The following is an 18,794-nucleotide window of genomic DNA, read 5'->3' as shown; positions in this document are numbered from 1 at the left end:
GTAGTATAATAGGATCGAGGAGGTCATGGAGGGTCATAACAAACAGAATCAAGGTTAACAAGAATGTTAAGAAGTTGCCAAAAAAAAAAAAAAACCCTCACATTGCAACTCAAGTGTTTTATCTTTGCAACCTTGTTAAATGTTCTCATATGTGGAGATCTAATTAAATATTATGAAAATAAAATTAAAAAGAATATAAAATAATATAAAATATTAAATATGAATTAAACTATTATGAAGACTATTTTAACTGAAATAAAAATAAAAACATGAGTTTACAAAATAACAAAAACTAAACTGATACTATAAATGTGAAATGTGAACGATTTTTTACTGTACTAGTATATTTGGTCAAAAAGAACCACCTGATTACAGAAGAAGCCTGATGTCTGATTGGCGTACAACAACTACAGTTTTTCTCATCATCTGAATAGGTTCCCTATCATCACAGGCAGATTAATGAACAAAAAGCAAAATAAAAACAAAGCTAAAACTAGTCATTTTCCAGAGATACAAAATAAATAAAATTCTATTAATAAAAAGAAATTAAAAATACTAATGTATAATCAAAATTAAATCAAAACTGAAACATCAAAATAAAACTAGAAGCTTGTTAAATATTCTATATATAATAACCATTCTAAGTGCATATGACCTTGTCTATAAAGTTGTTTTGCTTCACACGGCTGCTATAAGTGTCTAACATGTCTTAGCACAGGTTTATATATAGGTTAACTCTGAAATTAGGGGTTATGTCTTCCATGCATAGCTACAGTGTCTCAGTTGTATATCTAAATGCGCAACTCACATACATTACTGGAGTTCACCCCTGTTACACAAACTCTCTACACACACATACCCACATCCTCAGAAACACATCATTAGTATGAGCACTACATCTGGTTTAACTGGCTTGAGTAATCCGATTTCTGTTCCTTCATTTTGCAGTAAACAGAATGCCAAACATCTATTTAGTAAATCAATCTTGTCAGACCACTTCTTCAAACTCAAAAAAAAAAAAAAAAAGAAAGAAAGTAATCCAGAAATAAAAAAGTAATTGGCATGGCAGCAGAGCCTTGGGTCAAATCAAAGGTTATGCAATACATAAACCTGAGTCTTTCTCTAATGAGGCAGATTTACTGCTTGATCTGCTCTTCCATCTGAAAATTCACTCATTGTTAAAAGTCTGCAGAAGTAGAACAACATCTAGGTGGATGAGTTCAGAAATCTATTTATTGTTGCATGGCAGAAAAACATAATTGGTGTATGCCAGAAAAAACAACCATCAAAAGCCAATGATTAATAAAAATGTAAAAATAAATAAATAAATATTATTGGGTTGCAGTATGATGTAGTAATATGTTATAAATGATCAAGTACAGGGATATATATCCCTCTACTTATTTGAAGATATTTTGATATTTAGTCCTTTTAAAACAGTAGTAAAGACTAAAAGAATTTAAAGTGATAAAATAACAAAAGAACAACCATTCAAACAAATGATTTGATGTTAAAAAAGCTTAATTTAATAATAACATAGAAAAGTATTCCTCAATTTATTTTTGTTTTAGGTGACAGGAGAGATGCAGATGCAACATAATGCAAAAAGAGTTTTCCATAAAAATTATGCTCTAAAAAATCATTTACACCTGATCTCATAATGCTGAAAATGTCATACAGAGAGAGAAAGAAAAACAAAAAGAGCTCCAGGGAATAAGAAAAAGTGAGGTATCTGGGCGAACAGACTTTTGATGTCCACTGCACACGGGCCAGCACTATGCCACGACACATGCCTGCTGCAACTGTGCCTTCGACAGCTGACACACACTCACTAAATCTGAAACATATTCACTTACACAGATTCAGCCACTCCAACAAACAACAAAACTATAAACAATATGTAATTTAACTGTATAATACTGCAATAAATATCAACATGAAAGTAAAAAAGGGCAAATTGTTACAGAAAAAGGAAAGGAAAAGGGAAAAACAAAGGAAACAGAAAAAGAGGAAATCCCAAAGCAAGAAGAGATTTTTCCAACCACAAAGACCCTCCTTCCCTTTTAATATCAAGCAAAGATTCCCCTACTGTCAATCTTTCTCTAAAACACGCACAAACACACGCACACACACGTGGACATATACAACAAAAGACAGCATGCATTCAGACAGAGAAATGTCCCACCTTCCAGGCGTGACATGGCTCTGGCTTTATGTCCATTAGAGATTCCTGGAGATGTCAATCCCACACCCGCGAGCGAGCCCATATCCAGATACACACGCAGGCCTGCTCACTGGGAACATATGCAAACTCACTGACACTCCCTCTCTGTCACTCCCTCTCTCCAGCTCGCTCGTTCTCCCACCACAAACACTCCCCCTTTCCCGTCATCTCTTCCTTGTTTATCTCACTCCCTTGTCTTGTTCTCGCTCCATCTTTCTCTTTTTCCACTTTCAAAGACATGTATGGACACACATGGCCGTTCATGCGCACATTGTTGATTAAATAACTAGCTGTTAGTGTTGCGCCACATCTGAACGTGTGCCCCGTCGATAGTTTGCGAAAAGCAGTATGTCAAATGAGTACTATGTCTGCAAATGCAATATTTAGGGTGAGGTACACAGAAACTCACAAATCAATTCACAAGCTAAAACATTGAATCTTTTGGATATATATCAGGCTCAGTATATGTCAATTATTCTTTAGGAAAACAATTCTCAAATACTGCTATAAACTATACAGAGAACCCTTTCAGTTGGCATATTACTATAATATTTAAGGTTACAATTAACAACTAAGCCCAAACTATTAGATTAAAATGCTATTTATTTTTAGATATAATAATACAGAAAAAAAAAAATTGCACATAAGTCAGTTTTTATATCCACCTTTTAAAATGACATGTTTCTACTCCAATTTTTACTGAAATATTAACATTTAATATTAATATAATTAATATTATAATAATTTAAATGGTGGCTGTCATAAAACCTTGTTTTCATGGCAGATTTATTCAAACATAAGCCATCACTAACAGGTAAAGTAAAAATATTATGAATATGCAATGCAATATAATGCATATATTAAGCAATATGTTCCTTACTAGAGTTATAACAAGCTATGCTCACTGAATGGCCTTCCTGAGGTAAATATAACGTTACGTGACTCGCTTGTTTACAAGCTGTTTTATTGACATCGTTTCGCAGTGGAAACACTGATTGAGTAATTACATGAAACATGATACATTTCAGTAAATTGTTCAGGAAGTTTCTTTCAACATACATTCTGAGGTTCAATCACGTCAGATTGTGTTATTATAACTAGTAAAGAGGAAGAGATTATCGGTTTGCGTGCGCTTCAAGCTGCCTCTTGAACTGACAGTGATCTGTCACGTTACAAGAGTGTCAAAATGACATTTGAATATGAAAAATTAGACTTTTTTTCTTATCAGAAGCTTGATTATAATCGCAATTATTGGATGGGAGTTATATTAATGTTTAGTGAAGATTTTATTCACGTATCAACAGATTAACAGCAGCATAGACTAAAAGACCAATCTTGGGAGATAAAAATTTGTATCAGTTAAGCAAAATGAGAAATTATTAAAATAGATAGAGTAATCAATACTGTCAACTCAACTAGCAGCATTCATAAAAACAGTATTCATAGAACAGTATGTAAAAAAAAAAAAAAAGGGATTTTGACCTACAATTTTTCAAAGCATGCATCCGAAAGACATTTTAGAGGTCATAACTAAGAGAGAAAAATTGTCATCACATGTTCAGACAGGAATTTTGCAACAGAAATGTAAAATTTGGGACTCAGTTTTGCTCGCACAATAATCATTTATATCCTGTTAAAAGCAAATACACTCTACAGCACAGTTTCAGTTACACACACTTACACAAAAACGGTGTGCGCATTTGTGAAATTTTTTGGACTGTCAGCAATTCCAGGACAGAGGCAGGCTCAAGCTCACCACCTTTTTGAACTGTGCTCTGATAGACCACAATCACTTAATCCCTCGTAATACTGTGTTGCTGTGTTATCAAACCCAGCAACAGCTTAACAGCTGTCCCAGCTAGCCATTTCAGCATCAACCCCCTTCACAGACAGTCCTGTTTGTTTGTGATTGTGTGCCAGATTCATGTGGTTTTATGGAGATCTTTCACTGCTCTAAGCTATGTGCTTACATGCCAGCTGCATGTACCACAATCAGCTTAAATGAACATTTATGGATGGATGCAGCTTAGACTCTGGTCATTTACAGGAGCGGACACTATAAGGTATAGGTTTGATCACTATCATCATCATTAAGAAGAGCAGAGGGGGCAAAAGGAAATGACATCAGGTGGCCTTAAAGCAAATTATTGAGCACTGAAATGGTACCTATAAGGGTTCATTGATTTCCAATGGAAGAGTCAAATGACCTAGACACAGAACAGACAAAAAAGATCCTGACATAGTTTGGGACAGAGACAACATATGAGCTAAGAAGAAAAAGGAGTCTCATTCATATATATATATATATATATATATATATATATATATATATATATATATATATATATATATATATATATATATATATATATATATATATATATATATATATATATATATTTATACAACAGCTCTGTCTGGTTCTCGAATCTGATTGGCTGATAGCCATGCGATATTTCAGTAATAACAGCACTCCTACTCCCTTTTCACCGTTTGTATCACTCCGCTTGAAGTGACCGTCATGGCGGCCGATCAAATCAACCGTAATTTTTACAAACACTACTTCTTGTACCACGAACTGTAGTTTTAATAGTTTTTTAGGCGAGAATGTAGTTGTTTAGACCTGAAATATGTGACTCATATTTTTGACTCATATCGGAGATGTGATCTCGAGTGCGTCAGCGGCCGTTCAGTGCTTCTGTGACCGCCGAGAACAGCTTCATCTCGGCCAGTGCCTCGGGGATTTGCCGCTGGCTCTTATAGTGGTTAAACACGAGACATAATTCAATTTGAGTACATAGAACGGGCAATCTTTGGTCTTATTAATCTATTATTTGTTACAGAGCGAGTCGAATTGTGCTATATTAAATTTGATAATAATAAACGTTACGTTACATCCTTATATAGCACATTGGCTACAACTAGACGGGACATATCAGACTCTTCTCCGCTTCAAATATGTAAAACATTAAACTTTATAAACACATGTTTTTTTGAGTAAAGAAAACACTTTACAAGTTTTTTTTTCAAACATCAGATCTTTATTTACCTTTGCATTGCACAGAGATGTCCAAACTGCGTGCGCACTTCATTCACGAGGTGAGGCAGATTAATGAGGTTTGATTGACAGTTTGAGGATCCAATGGAGTTAGGAGGTTTTGTCACAAGCTCTTTAAAATCCTTTTCATTTGTTAAATATTTGTAAAACCCACGTACCAACGTAAATGGTGACCTATTTTTTTTTTAATAACTAGTGCTTTATGTTTGACTGAACTGTACAAATGTGCTTATATGTTGTTCAATAAATATTATTTTATATAAATATGTCCATTAAGTAATATGGATTGAGTGAACATTACATTAATACGGCATTAGATGGCGGCAACACTTTACAGGAGAATTAGTCAGTGAGACTTTTAAATTGAAAGGAACTTTTGCAAAAGGAAGTTGTTTTAGCGCTGTGGTGTTGGATGGAAAATTCCCAAAGCTGAAAAAAAAGACAAATACAAAGATCGCTTACCTCAGCGGACATTCAAACGGACTTGTATAAAGGATGTAATATTATGGACATCGACTTGATGAATGAATGTAATGCAATTTACCAGACACAGGTAATAGCCTACTCTCTCTCTCTCTCTCTCTCTAATACTGTAGAAAATTCAATGTGTTTCAATGAAGAGACTCAACGTTCCTTCGTTACTAGTTCTAAAGTGACATTTTAGAGTTAGCAACGGAGGCTTGGTTCAGCTGACAACTTGAGTTTTGAAATGTTCCTTCCTTACTAGTTCTGAAGTGACGTTTTAGAATTAGTAACGGAGGCTTAGTCCAACTGTCAAATTGAGATTTGAATCCGTGGCGGAAGGAAGTAGTGCTGCACAAAAGAGGGTTTTAAAGACACTCCGTTGTTGTTCTTATTTATTTACACACTCGTGCCGTCGAACTGTTGTATAAACGCAATATCACACTCGTAGCCGTGCGATATGGCTGTATATCAGCACGCTGTGATTACCTACGGCACTCGGCATGACTCGGCACTCAGCATGCTGATATACAGCCATATCGCACGGCTACGAGTGTGATATTGCTCATATATATATATATATATATATATATATATATATATATATATATATATAAAAGAATGTTCAATTGTATTTAGGATTAAATTTATACATGAGGTTTAGATGAAACTTCTCTCCAATGCTAAGAATCAAAAGTACAAAGACTAATGACGAAAGCTGCCTATGAGCTAAATAGTGACAAACCATGACAGTGGGTTATAAACCACATGTAAACTACATTATCTTGGTAGGTGACAACAACAGAGTACTTTGGCAAGAGGAAAAATCAATGCTCACTAAAAGCCCAAACACACTGCAAACAGTTCGAACAAGTCCTACAGGCATGAATGAGATATGTTTTTATGTGTTTCTGTGGAACTGAAATAACTATATGTCACAGTGATGATCTTGTTCATGTACGCGTGTTGTATTTTGGTTTAAGTTCTTCAATTACATGCTCAATTAACAGTTTGTACTGGTGTGTGCCAGTAGCCCACAGGACACACCCTATTGTAAAAGACTGGGTCAACATTATCAAATGTAATTTTGAGACTAAGAAGTTAAACACTGTAACAAAAGCACTACTGAATAAAGTCAGGTGAATTGTATTTAAGAGTAAACTTTTCTTAAGAGCAGAAATTACATTTACACGAGAAAAAAATGTATGACGAAACAACAGTTTCTGCACCATATTAAAAGGTAATGAATTAACCCAATTGGTCATTTAGGTATCAAAATGATCTAAAAAAATCCTAATTACAAATTAAGGGTTTGGTTCAAGTCAGCAAGTAATTTTATGAGAATTACAATAGTATGCGAGTAGTTTAGCTGGCTCTTATTTACTTCTTAAAAGATAAAAAATGCACATCTAAAATTTGCCAAATGGGTAAATGTTTAATACTGACACCTAGTGGCGTGCCACCATGCAAACGTAAACGTTTTCAGTTACCCAATGCCACTGCAGAAAAAGCTTATTTGTAGGAGTATTTATCATTTATGATTAAGAATTACTTTCATTTACTCTAAGATTCATGATTATAAGAGACTGAGTTTCACTTACCTGAGTGTCACAATGAGCAGCCCATCACAAACAGCACATAAGGAACAGAGAGAAAGAAATAAGTTAGATTTAAAAGCTGTAGTCCAATGCAGTCTTAAAAGTTATCTAGTATTAATAACGAGTGACATTCACATCTTCTAATTAATAATCTTAATTCGACAAGCAATAACAGACTCTTGTGATAATGTCATCAGACAGTACTCTGGAAGGGAGTTTATGGGTGTGAAGAAATTTTCTATTGTCGTGTCATTTGCGGTTATGTCAGCGTTTCCTCCACTGCTGAATCGTCAGCGAAAGGCAAAAGAAATAATATTTTTAAGTTATTAATGAGTTTGCACTCTAAACGAACGTAAGAAGATAAAAAAGATTGCATACCACAAAATAACGACAAGAAACACGTACACACCAAACAAACAGAAAAGTTGACCAACGTAATCCGATTCACAAAAAATAGGTTTAACTTGTTTAAAGCGGAACTCAGTAAGATTTGCGAAGCTCCCCCTACAGGTTCCTTCAGTGAATCACACTGTCGTAAATACTCCAAGCGCAGCTCTGGACTTCAACGACTACAACGCTCACCAGCGCAGTAGTTTTGCAAATACAGTACAAGAAATAGGAGGTGGGTAATTTGCAAATACAGTACACTCGATGGAGGTGGATAATTTTCGAAATTGTCTTATAAAGTCATAATATACATTGTTGTTGAATTACGGTAAAGCATTTTGGCACTCTCGCGTGAACGTGAACATGAGAGTGTCGGGTCGATGCAGCTCAACTTGCAAGTGCTGTATTCTGGCGTAGACGTGTCAGAGGGGGTTAATGCTCACCTCAAACACACAACTACAAGTCAATTAACCATCGTAAAGACTTAGAAAACCATTTATGAAGGTAAAAAAAGTTACTTAGTTCTGCTTTAACTTCAAGCGGCAGCGCATCGCATTGGTGTTTGACATCAAAGTACCGCGAGAGCAATTAGAAAGCAGATGGTTCCGCATGCATTCGCATCGCTGTCGCAGTAGTTTTTTTATATATATATTTATTGGAGATTTTAACAATAGTTACAATAAGTTTTACAATGAACATGCAAAACCTATGAACAAGTTTTAATGAACACTCAATATCACCATCCCTACCCAAACAACATGGCATTAAAGACACAGACACATAGTGTCTATGTGTGATCAGTACACATGTGAAATGTTTTTTGCTTATCAGCTGTTGTTTCACACAGAAGGCTACCAAAAAAAATCTGAATAAATTAATTGGGGAAAAAATTAATCTAAGCAAATTAATAAAAATCATGACAATAATACAGATTTACAGGACAATTAAAAACATTGATAATAATACTAAAAAATAAGTAGTAATTTTCTAAGTTCTATGCCCTCTTAGGCCTGGTACCAAAAAATAGCTATTAAGGGGTCAGGATTAATAGGAATTCCATAGATATTATAGGACTCGAAGATCTCTCTCCAGAATTCCTCCAGCTGAGGACTCAACCAAACATGTGAGCTGTTGTGGCGGGTGAATGTGAACACCTATTACATACAGAACTTGCGTTGGAATAAATCTTAATTGGGATAAGTTAGTTATGAGTTGGTAAAATGAAGTCTGTGGAGTATCTTAAATTGGACTAGACCATGTCTATCACAGGGAGATGAAGAGTGTACCTGACCTAGAGCATCCTCCCTCCCATTCTCCCTCTGTTAAGTCTATTCCCAAATCACACTGCCAAGCCCTTCGAATGCCATCTCAATTTTGTGGATCTTTATGATAGAATATATACAAGAAAAAAAGCCCCTTGTTGTTTGGATTTTAATCAAGCAACGTTTCATTTATTAAGCTTCTGATTTGCAAAAATCTGAAAAAATGGGATCTAGGCAAAGAAAAACGTCATTCAAGCTCTTCAAAAGAGCAAAAAGTGTTATTAAAAAAATAAATCTTTCAAGAGTCTGATCCCATTCTCTTCACAAACACAGAATGCAGAATCCACATAGGATGGAGGAAATAAACAGTTGGAAACAATAGGGCCCAAAATAGAGGCTGCCTGCAAACCAAAATGCTTCCTAAACTGAGATCAAATATTTGGCGTGTGTGCAAATCTGGGTACTGTCATATTTTTTTAAATCAGGTACGGGGGAAGTTTGGTCCCATCAGCGAGGCACGCAAACTTGACAGTCATGCAGCTCTTAGACAGTAAGCTTTGACTGTTAGCCTTTTAAGACTCTTTTTGCACTCACAAAACATTACTAAAACAAACATTACACTCTCCCACACAGTATTTCTTGGCACACTTGTTTTATGGGTATTTGCCGTCACCTATTGTTGCGGTGTATTACTGACGTGTAAAAGTCTAGACCGTGAATATAAGACAAACCCGTTTTTTCAGATGTATTTAAAATACGATACTCAAAATAAAGTTGCACTCTAAGAGCCATTACCAAACAACACATATTTTAGTTCAAAAAGTCTCCACAGCACTTTCATTTAAATTAAAACCATGAATTTTCCTGAGTGCTGTTACCAAAAGAATGTTAATGGCTCTTTCCATACTAGAAGATGCATCCTTTTTTGTCCATCGAGGGGGGAATGATTCCCCGAATAAACTCCATAGCTAATTGCGGGGAGTCAAAAAGTGTCTCAATCCGCCGTGATTGATTTGCAGGCGCGCTGGGAAAAGCAAACCGAACTCGATGCCGGTTTCTCTCAGGTAGGCCTTGATGTGATTGGAAGCCGCCCTCCGCTTGGCCACTTCAGCACTAACGTCTAGGTAGAAATAAATCTGAGATCCTTTATATAATATCCGTCCATTTTCCTGTGCATGTCGGATAATTTGTTCCCTCATCTGGTAATGGTTCATTCTGACAATGAACATAATCGGAGTTTGATTAGGTTTTGGCAGGAGAGAAGTGCGATGCACTTGGTCAACCTTCGTCTCTTCCGTAAAACTCTCCTTCCCGAAGACTTTGAGCAACAAAGCTCTCAGAGGTACCCTCAGAACCTTCAGGGATGCCGATCACTCTAATGTTATTTCTCCTGGAGCAGTTCTCCAGATTATAATAGCATCACCCTGGTCCGAGGAGGCCCCGTCCGCACCTTGCATAGAACCACCAGCATCCTCGGTGATGTCCGCCGGCTCTTTAGCATTAGCTCTCGGCATGTCATGCTAATAAAGTTCCTAATTTTTATTCCCAAACCGTGCCAAGAAAGTCACCAATGAAGTAATTCATTTAAGAGAAATGTCGGGAGCAGTGAACTTTATGACTTCTCAAGCAGCCATCTTACTGGAAGTCCTCTCTCACGGTACTTTGATGTCATACACCGATCAGTCTGTGCAGCACCGCTTCAAGTTGAACACACCTAATGACTCTTATTAGCTGTTTTTTTAATGATTCTTTCAAAGACTAACCCTCCGCCATCATGTTTCCGCGCCTGTACCGCCACTGTCAATCATGAAAAGAGAACCGATCGCACTGAGAGAATTATTTTAAAAATTATTACACAATATCTGGATTAACCAGATAAAACAAATTACACATTACTGAGGCATTTCCACATGAATCTCCTAATAACAGCATAATATAGATCTCTTACCTAACTTACTCAATTCAGAAACAAACAAAATGCATCAGGCTTAATCCAGTGTGCATCCTTTGGGTAGATGGGTAAATTTGTGCAGTTCTGCAGTGATTTGTGAATCTACTGAAATGAACCAAACCCACACAACATCAACCATTTCAACAAAACCAACTCATCAATTAATCCACAAGCAGCAAAAGCAGAGATTGTGTCCCAAGTCTGTTGGACTGAGATTTTGTCTCCAGTAGACATGTGTGCCTGTCCCAGGAAGAATCAGGACAGCCACACACACAATCAGTCAATTCATTGCCATAGTAACCGGCAAAAACATCCTGACACCGGGCAACCCACACTCTGAAATTATGGGTCAACTACAAGGGCCTGACAGCCCAAAATTATAGGATGCAAATAAAGAGCGCAGGAGCAGCAGTTAGGGTAGTTTAATTAGGCTTGCACGTACCAGCATAGGTGCCAAAAGAATAAATATATGTTTTAAATTTAGAAGCTTGTACGGTTGTTAACAATTTAGGGGCTTTTGTAGAAATTCCTGTATTGTTTTCTGCTATGGAAAAGGAGTGTTTTTCCTGCCTCAGGGAAAACACTGGGCATGCATGTGTCTGCACGCATATGTGCATGTCAAAGAGGTTAAAGTCAGCATTAAATCAGAATCAACAATTCTTATTTTTTTATGGAATACTGCAGTATTTATTATAAATAATTTATCCATGTACATCATTATTTTTTTTAAAATTCATGAGCCCTCGTAATCTTTAATCAAAATAGCTTCCCCTCCTTGCAACAACACCTCTTTTCTGATGTTTTCTGGCATGAGGGTGGGACCACCTGCACTCAGATGAGATTGCCGTAAGTAGCAAACAAGAACATTCCAACAATCCAATCAATTTCCTATGGACAAAATCAAGTCCCCCCTACTTTTTTTTCTTGCTCAAGAAGCCATTTCACACAGATATATATCACAATAGGGAAGAAAAGACTATCGCAACTTCCGCTTCATGCCGACTTTAAATGAAAAATGATGAATACATATTATAGAAAAAGGCACAAGGAAGCCTTTTTTTTCAGTAAATGATTTTTTTTTTATTAATTTATAAGGTATAAAAAGTGTATCTTTTAAGATACACTTGTCATCATGTTTTAATCAGCCTTTTTTTTTCTTTTTGATTTGCTATTCATTTAAATGGTGCAGTGTGACCAAAAATCATTTTAATTAATTGAAACATTTTTAAATTTTTCCAGTTTAAAAATGTAGTCTCTACTTTAATATGACTTCATAAAACTGCATGCATAATAAATCTAAAATATTTAGGAAAATACTGCTTAAAATGCTTTTAATCGAGTAGAGCATTTCACAATGCTGAAAACATCTATCAGTGCTTAACATATCATGCCAATTGCTGAAAAGGAACTGTCATTTGATAGATAAAATCTGATTTGTGACTTTACACAAAACAATTCAGAACTCTGTAACAATGTAGATTGCACCAGGTATTTGTAAACCCACATTGACAAATCATCACTATGCTCATGCTGGAACTGAATAGGCAAATCTGTTCTGCAAAATATCTGATTGTCAAAAGTCATGACAAATAGAGCGTGGGAGTCAGCAGAGTCAGCAGAGAAAAGACTAGTTACCCCTACAGTAACTTTACACTACCCTGATAGAATATCTCATTAGAACCAGCATAAAGTTACAGCTCTGCTCCAAAACCCACACACACACACACACACACACACAAACAGGTCAACCAATAAACAAAAAGTCTACAGGGATATCAGGGTGGAGTTCCTATTTTCATGCAGGAGTGGCAGATTTGTCATTTGATTTACAAAGCAAAGTATGTGCCACTGGACATTTAGGCCAATACAAAAAGATATGCATGAGATTAATATGGTTCCCTCCATCAACTTTTGAAAATCAGTTTCACCCTAGAAATATTTAAACCTGAAAGATTTAACTGACTTGCATTTGTTTTCATACACACTTCATATTTAAACACATAAAGAACAAATTATATTCACAATTCTCAGCTAAAAACAACACTTACCTCAACTTTCATGCAGATGTTACTTTAATTTAAAAGGTAATAAAAAAAAAAAAAAAAAAAGGGTAATTCAGTCCATTATTTGAAAGAGCATTATAAAGACATTCAGTATTAGTGCCGAACAGCTGTGTCTGACGGAGTGACTACAGCAGGCACAATGAGGGCATCTTTCCCCTTGGGTCCACACACACACAGTTGACATTGGCTCTTACACCCATATCGCCACCAGTCGGTGACATCACCCATTAACGCAGGCGCATCTTAAGTCACTATATCCGTTTTTCTAGCACTGTCTTCCCATTTCTGAACTCAAAGCCCTCTGGTCAACCCTCTCCAGTCCAGCCCTACAGCCCTCACTTAACCTGTCGACAACGAAGACGTGTTAACGGCTCAAACAAAGACAAGCCTGCAATAAAAAAGACAGTGACCTAATTTCTCCCTCCTTGTAAACAACTTACTCTCTCACTTCCTGCAAGAACAATGGAGGAATCTATTAGCTGCTAAACCAGACATCTCATGGAGCAATTTGATCACTAGTTTACTACATACAACCACTACATAGAATAGGAGGAAATAGTGAACAAGCTTTTTAAGCTTTAAGTATATTTTGAAATTATTATGTTTATTTTCATATAAACAAACTTCTTTCTCAACATCTCATCACATCTCATCTCAACTTTTTCAATCAATATAAGAATAAAACAATTACATTGAGGGATTCCAAATGAAACTGAAATGCTCTAATGCATTTAAAACCTAAATATTTTATAATTATTATTCATGTAGTTATGACATCATTAATATATTAATATAGAGACTACTATTTTAAAATGTAATAAAAAAGCTGATTTAAACAGTAAAAAGGATCTAAAATAACACTTATACATAACCGTACATTTAAAAAAAAAGAAAATAGAAAAAAAGCGCCTATCATTACTATCCTCAAGTGCCACAAATGATGTTTTATAAACGTAGTTCAGGAGGAACAAGTCAAATAAGATACCCAATCATTACATCATCTTGATCATTACGTCATCTCAACCAGCTGTCAACAATATGTAATCAACGTATCTACCCAATCGGCATGAGTTCAGGCCTGTATATAATCACAGTCAAACTCACCCAAGGATCCTCGACAGTTTCCAGAATCCCTCCACCACCCCGTCTCCTCACACTCTCTTGATTACTTCATATAATCCAAAAGGAGGGGGGGGGGGGGGGGGGGGTACTCTGTGTTCGGGCCGATTACCGAGCTCGGAGCCCTCTCCCCGGACAGCACGCCAAATACGTTTACCAATTAATTTACCTGACTTATTTGTAAGTGTGAACTCGTGAAACTGTTTTCAACATTGATAATAATAAGAAATGTTTCTTGAACACATTCAAATGATTTCTGAAGGATCACGTGACACTGAAGACTGGTGTAATGGCTGCTATCACACTTTAAAATATATCAAAATAAAATTTGATCAAATACAGTAAATGCAGCCTTGGTGAGCATAAGCGACTTCTTTCAAAAACATTTAAAAATCTTTAAATCCCAATTTTGTCCACCTCAGGAGATCTCAAGGAGTCTTTCAGATCTCCGACCACAAAGTACACATGCTCACATGAACGCCATGAAACCGTGTATCCTCACCTGTGTAGTGCTGGGGCTCATACACCCAGTCGTCATCATCTTCATCCACTCCATGTGGAGTGTGGGAGTGTCTATGGAGGTTGTTCTGGCTGCGGAACAGTTTACGGGTCTGCTGTGACAGCGAGGACACGTTCAGCCAGCTGAGAGCACGAGAGATCGGGGCGGCCTTCTCTGTCTTGTCCCTGTCTCTCCTAAAAGATCCAGAACGCTTGTCCCTCATCATACCCTCTTAAAAATTAGTCAATAAGGTCGAGGTTACTTTAAAACCTCAAGAGTTAAGCTGCGGCGAACTGTTTCTCACAAGTGTGAAATCAAAAGTAGAACTACATCACATGGTGTATACTTGAAGTAATTGGGTTTTAAATCCATGAGGCTCCTATTGAATGAAATTGAATGAAATCTGTTGCCAAAAAAAAAATGAACTGACCAAACTTGTAGAAATTCACTGGTCCACATCCACAGGTGTCGTTACAACCTGGATGACAACTTTATGTCTGCTAGATAGAAAAACCTCCACTGTGAATCCTGGAAATCCCAACACGAGTGCTGCAACCCACAAGCAGTAATTAACCCAGGCAGCAGGCTGGAAAATCGCTAGTCTTCCCCCAACTGAGGCTTGACGTCCACCACGAAGACTGAGTCCAGTTTAAAAGCCTTTAAAACTCAAGTTGCAGCTGAAGAAAATCAGGCTCAAGAAGGTTAGTTTTAGCACTTTTAATTGCTCCCATTCTCACAGGCCAGTGATCATCTTACAAAACCCATGTAAAACTGCGTCTAAAAACACCTGGATTAAAGACATCACCAGCATAAAGTTCCTAAAGGATGATGAATGATCTCGAATGTCCTTTTCCTTTTTCATTAGCCGGTAACAGGATCAGGTGCTTCTGTCGCCATGTACCATGCTATCTCCCTGCCGCTGAGGACAGCCACCATCGGATACTCTTCCTGACTTTCCAACGTCACAGCACTCTCTACGTGAGGGTGTTCACTCACCTGGGATTTCAACACACATGGGCATACAATCGCATTCGCATTCGTCTTGCAGAGTGTCAGACCAGGCGTTCCCCTGATCTCTAGGTGACAGTTGTCTAGAGGTAGCACCCACATACACTGACTGTAGGATTGAAAGTTTAGGATTACAAACAACTAGAGTGCTGGTGAAATATGACCTTAAACCAGCCCCCAACCACTCCCTTGCTCCTCACTGAACTCTCTCTCTGATCTTTGCCCCTCCCCTCCAGTTGCACGGCAACCACGGAAGGGCGACTGGACTCTCCACTTCTCTTCCTCCTCTGGGTTTCCCTCCTACTCTTACTATCCTCTAAGGCAGAGGCTTTCAAACTGGTGTGCAGAGAAAAAATATTTTACAAATGTATCCTACTACTAAGAAAAAAAAACAAATATGCATATAGTTTTGTGATTTTTAAATATATTTCAGTTCATTTTTCTTTGAAATGTACATTTATTCAAGTAAATAATCTTAATTATGTCAGATAACACTTAAGCAAAATATGGTCAGGTCAAAGTGTCTGAATAAGTTTTGGTTCCGAATTTTTATCAGTTTTACTGGTAGTCCACTGTATGAAGAATTTTTGGGTGTAATATGTCACAGTTTACTTTATTTTTCTATCCTCATTTACATAAATGAACTATAGTGTCCTGCACCCATTAGTAAAAATATATCAGAAATATTAAAAATGTCTGAATAATTTTTTATTTGACTGTATAATTATATAGAATTAAATGTATTTAATTATATTAAAATATAATTTTTGAGACTTTGTTTTTCTTTACAATTTTGTCCTTATTATTCTTCACACACATAAGTTTATACATGAAAATATACAGCTTTCTTTAAATTTTAATTATTATATTATTTATTTTTATTGTCCCCTCATAAGATGATCATTATATTTGGGGGTCCTTCCCATTATAAAGTTGAAAGTCTGCCAAAGAAGTCTGATCCTGGGTCAAAGCTGACTTGCCTTACAGACTAAAGACTTCTTGTCCAACGCATCCACTGGCTCTGCCTCTGACCCATACACAATATTAAGGACCAGCAGATCAGCCTGCTAGACCTGCTTAGACTAGAAGATCCAGCTAACCACACACAAACTATGCCAACGACACGTGAACTAAGGAATGAAAACAAAAGAGGTGTTTTGTGTTGGCAAACACACAAATATTAACACACAGCCAGCAGGCAGAGGAAAATGAGAGGCTGAGAGATCTGCAGGTATTTAAATAATGCCATGGAATTAGTCTGGTGCATGTCTAAAAAATGTGGTAATTCCATGGTATTTTTTTGTTAGCTGTTTTTGTGTGAGCATATGTGTGTGAGCATGTAAACCAGCTCTGTCATTTGTGTTCATTTATCTAATCTAATCAAAGTCTTCTATTTACGACAGAATGACCAGTGTCTATCCAACTTCAAAACACGTCTACATGGTAAGATCAATCAGGTTGTTTGACTTTCACATTGGGAATAGCAAACAAATTCAGGCCGTAAATATACAGTGTGTATAATTAATGATTAAACTTTCACCCCCGCAGCAGCCTGTGACACACTGGTCCAACTGTTCTAGAAAACCTCCTTAATTCCACACAGCCACATGTAATAACAAACAGCACTGCTCTCATAAAACACACAGCTAGATGATCCAACCTTTATCCTCAGCACTGCAATCAACAGCCCTCCATGCCGTTAATAATTCACCAGGGCCAAGCGCCCAACTGCTGAGATAAAACATACAATGTATCTGGAATAAAGACACATAGTCTGACCAAGAGCTTCTCCATTTACCTAAACTATTTACTACAAAAAAAAAATTATATATAAAAAATATATAAAATTATTTACTACAAAAATAAAGCAGTGATATGATCAAATAGCATCTTTCCAAATGCTTCAAACTAATTCATTTAGTTAGTTTAGGTATTATGTCCAAAGCAGACTATGCATATATGTGAATGTAAATGCTTATAGCTAAGCAAAGCCAATTTCACAATTCAATTTTCACTTTCAGGTAAAACTGCTGACACACATTTGTCCACAGAAATGAGCAAAACCTCAAAAGTTTGGGATCAGAAAGAATGTTTTTGAAAGAAGTCTCTTATGCTCACCAAGGCTGCATTTATTTGATCACAAATACAGTAAAATGTAATACTGTGAAATATTATTCTAATTTAAAATAACTGTTTTCTATTTTAATATATTTTACAATGTAATTTATTCCTGAGATGGCAAAGCTGAACTTTCAGTCTTCAGTGTCACATGATCTTTCATATATACACTACCGCTCAAAAGTTTGGGATCGGTAAGATTTTTAATGTTTTTAAAAGAAGTTTCGTCTGCTCACCAAGGGTGCATTTACTTAATTAAAAATACAGTAAAAACAGTAATATTGTGAAAAATGATTACAATTTAAAATGACTGTTTTCTATTTGCAAATATTTTAAAATGTAATTTTTTTTAAATGTAATTTTCAGAATCATTAATCCAGTCTTCAGTGTCACATGATCCTTCAGAAATAATTCTAATATGTCAATATGTCAAATGCTGCTCAAGAAACATTTATTGTTTACAATTGTACAAAATATCTGTGTACAATATTTTTTTTCAGGATTCTTTGATGAATAGAAAGTTCAAAAGAACAGTGTTTATCTGAATCTAATCTTTTTTAACATTATAAATGTCTTTACTGCCACTTTTGATCGATTTAATGCATCCTTGCTGAATAAAAGTATTAATTTCTTTAATTTCTTTTCAAAAAATTAAAAAAAAAAATTCTTACTGACCCCATACTTTTGAACGGTAATGTAAAATGTTACAAAAGCTTTGTATTTCTGATAAATGCTGTTCTTTTGAACTTTCTATTCATCAAGGAATCCTGAAAAAAAAGTACACAACTGTTTTCAACATTGAAAATAATCATAAATATTTCTTGAGGAACTAATCATCATATTATAATATTATATATTATAAGAATAAATTGCTTTGTAAAATATATTCAAATAGAAAACAGTTATTTTAAATTGTAATAATTTTTCACAATATTACTGTTTTTACTGTATTTTTAATTAAATAAATTAAACCTTGGTGAGCAGACAAAACTTCTTTTAAAAACATTAAAAATCTTACCGATCCCAAACTTTTGAGTATATATAT

The 18,794-nt window shown here is 35.9% G+C and overlaps 1 protein-coding gene across 6 annotated transcripts in view; it reads right to left on the bottom strand.

Moving 5' to 3' along the window:
• The window catches only part of nhsl1b (NHS-like 1b), a 109,565-nt gene that overhangs the window by 43,877 nt on the left and 46,894 nt on the right, over positions 1 to 18,794 (bottom strand). For 2 of the 6 annotated variants that reach the window (XM_067383982.1, XM_067383988.1), the window contains exon 1: positions 14,627 to 15,695. The exons of 3 other annotated variants lie outside the window; for them this stretch is intronic. In XM_067383982.1, the coding sequence (XP_067240083.1) occupies positions 14,627 to 14,849 (223 nt within the window). In that variant the 5' untranslated portion in view covers positions 14,850 to 15,695. Of the gene's footprint in view, positions 1 to 2,185; positions 2,267 to 14,626; positions 15,696 to 18,794 lie in introns of those variants that run through there. One more of the 6 variants, XM_067383986.1, reaches the window with a different exon arrangement.

The sequence above is a fragment of the Chanodichthys erythropterus genome, chromosome 4, assembly GCF_024489055.1.
Source record: "Chanodichthys erythropterus isolate Z2021 chromosome 4, ASM2448905v1, whole genome shotgun sequence".
Lineage (NCBI taxonomy): Eukaryota > Metazoa > Chordata > Actinopteri > Cypriniformes > Xenocyprididae > Chanodichthys > Chanodichthys erythropterus.
Note: the sequence above shows the minus strand (reverse complement) of the source record. Positions and strands in the feature narration are given on the sequence as shown.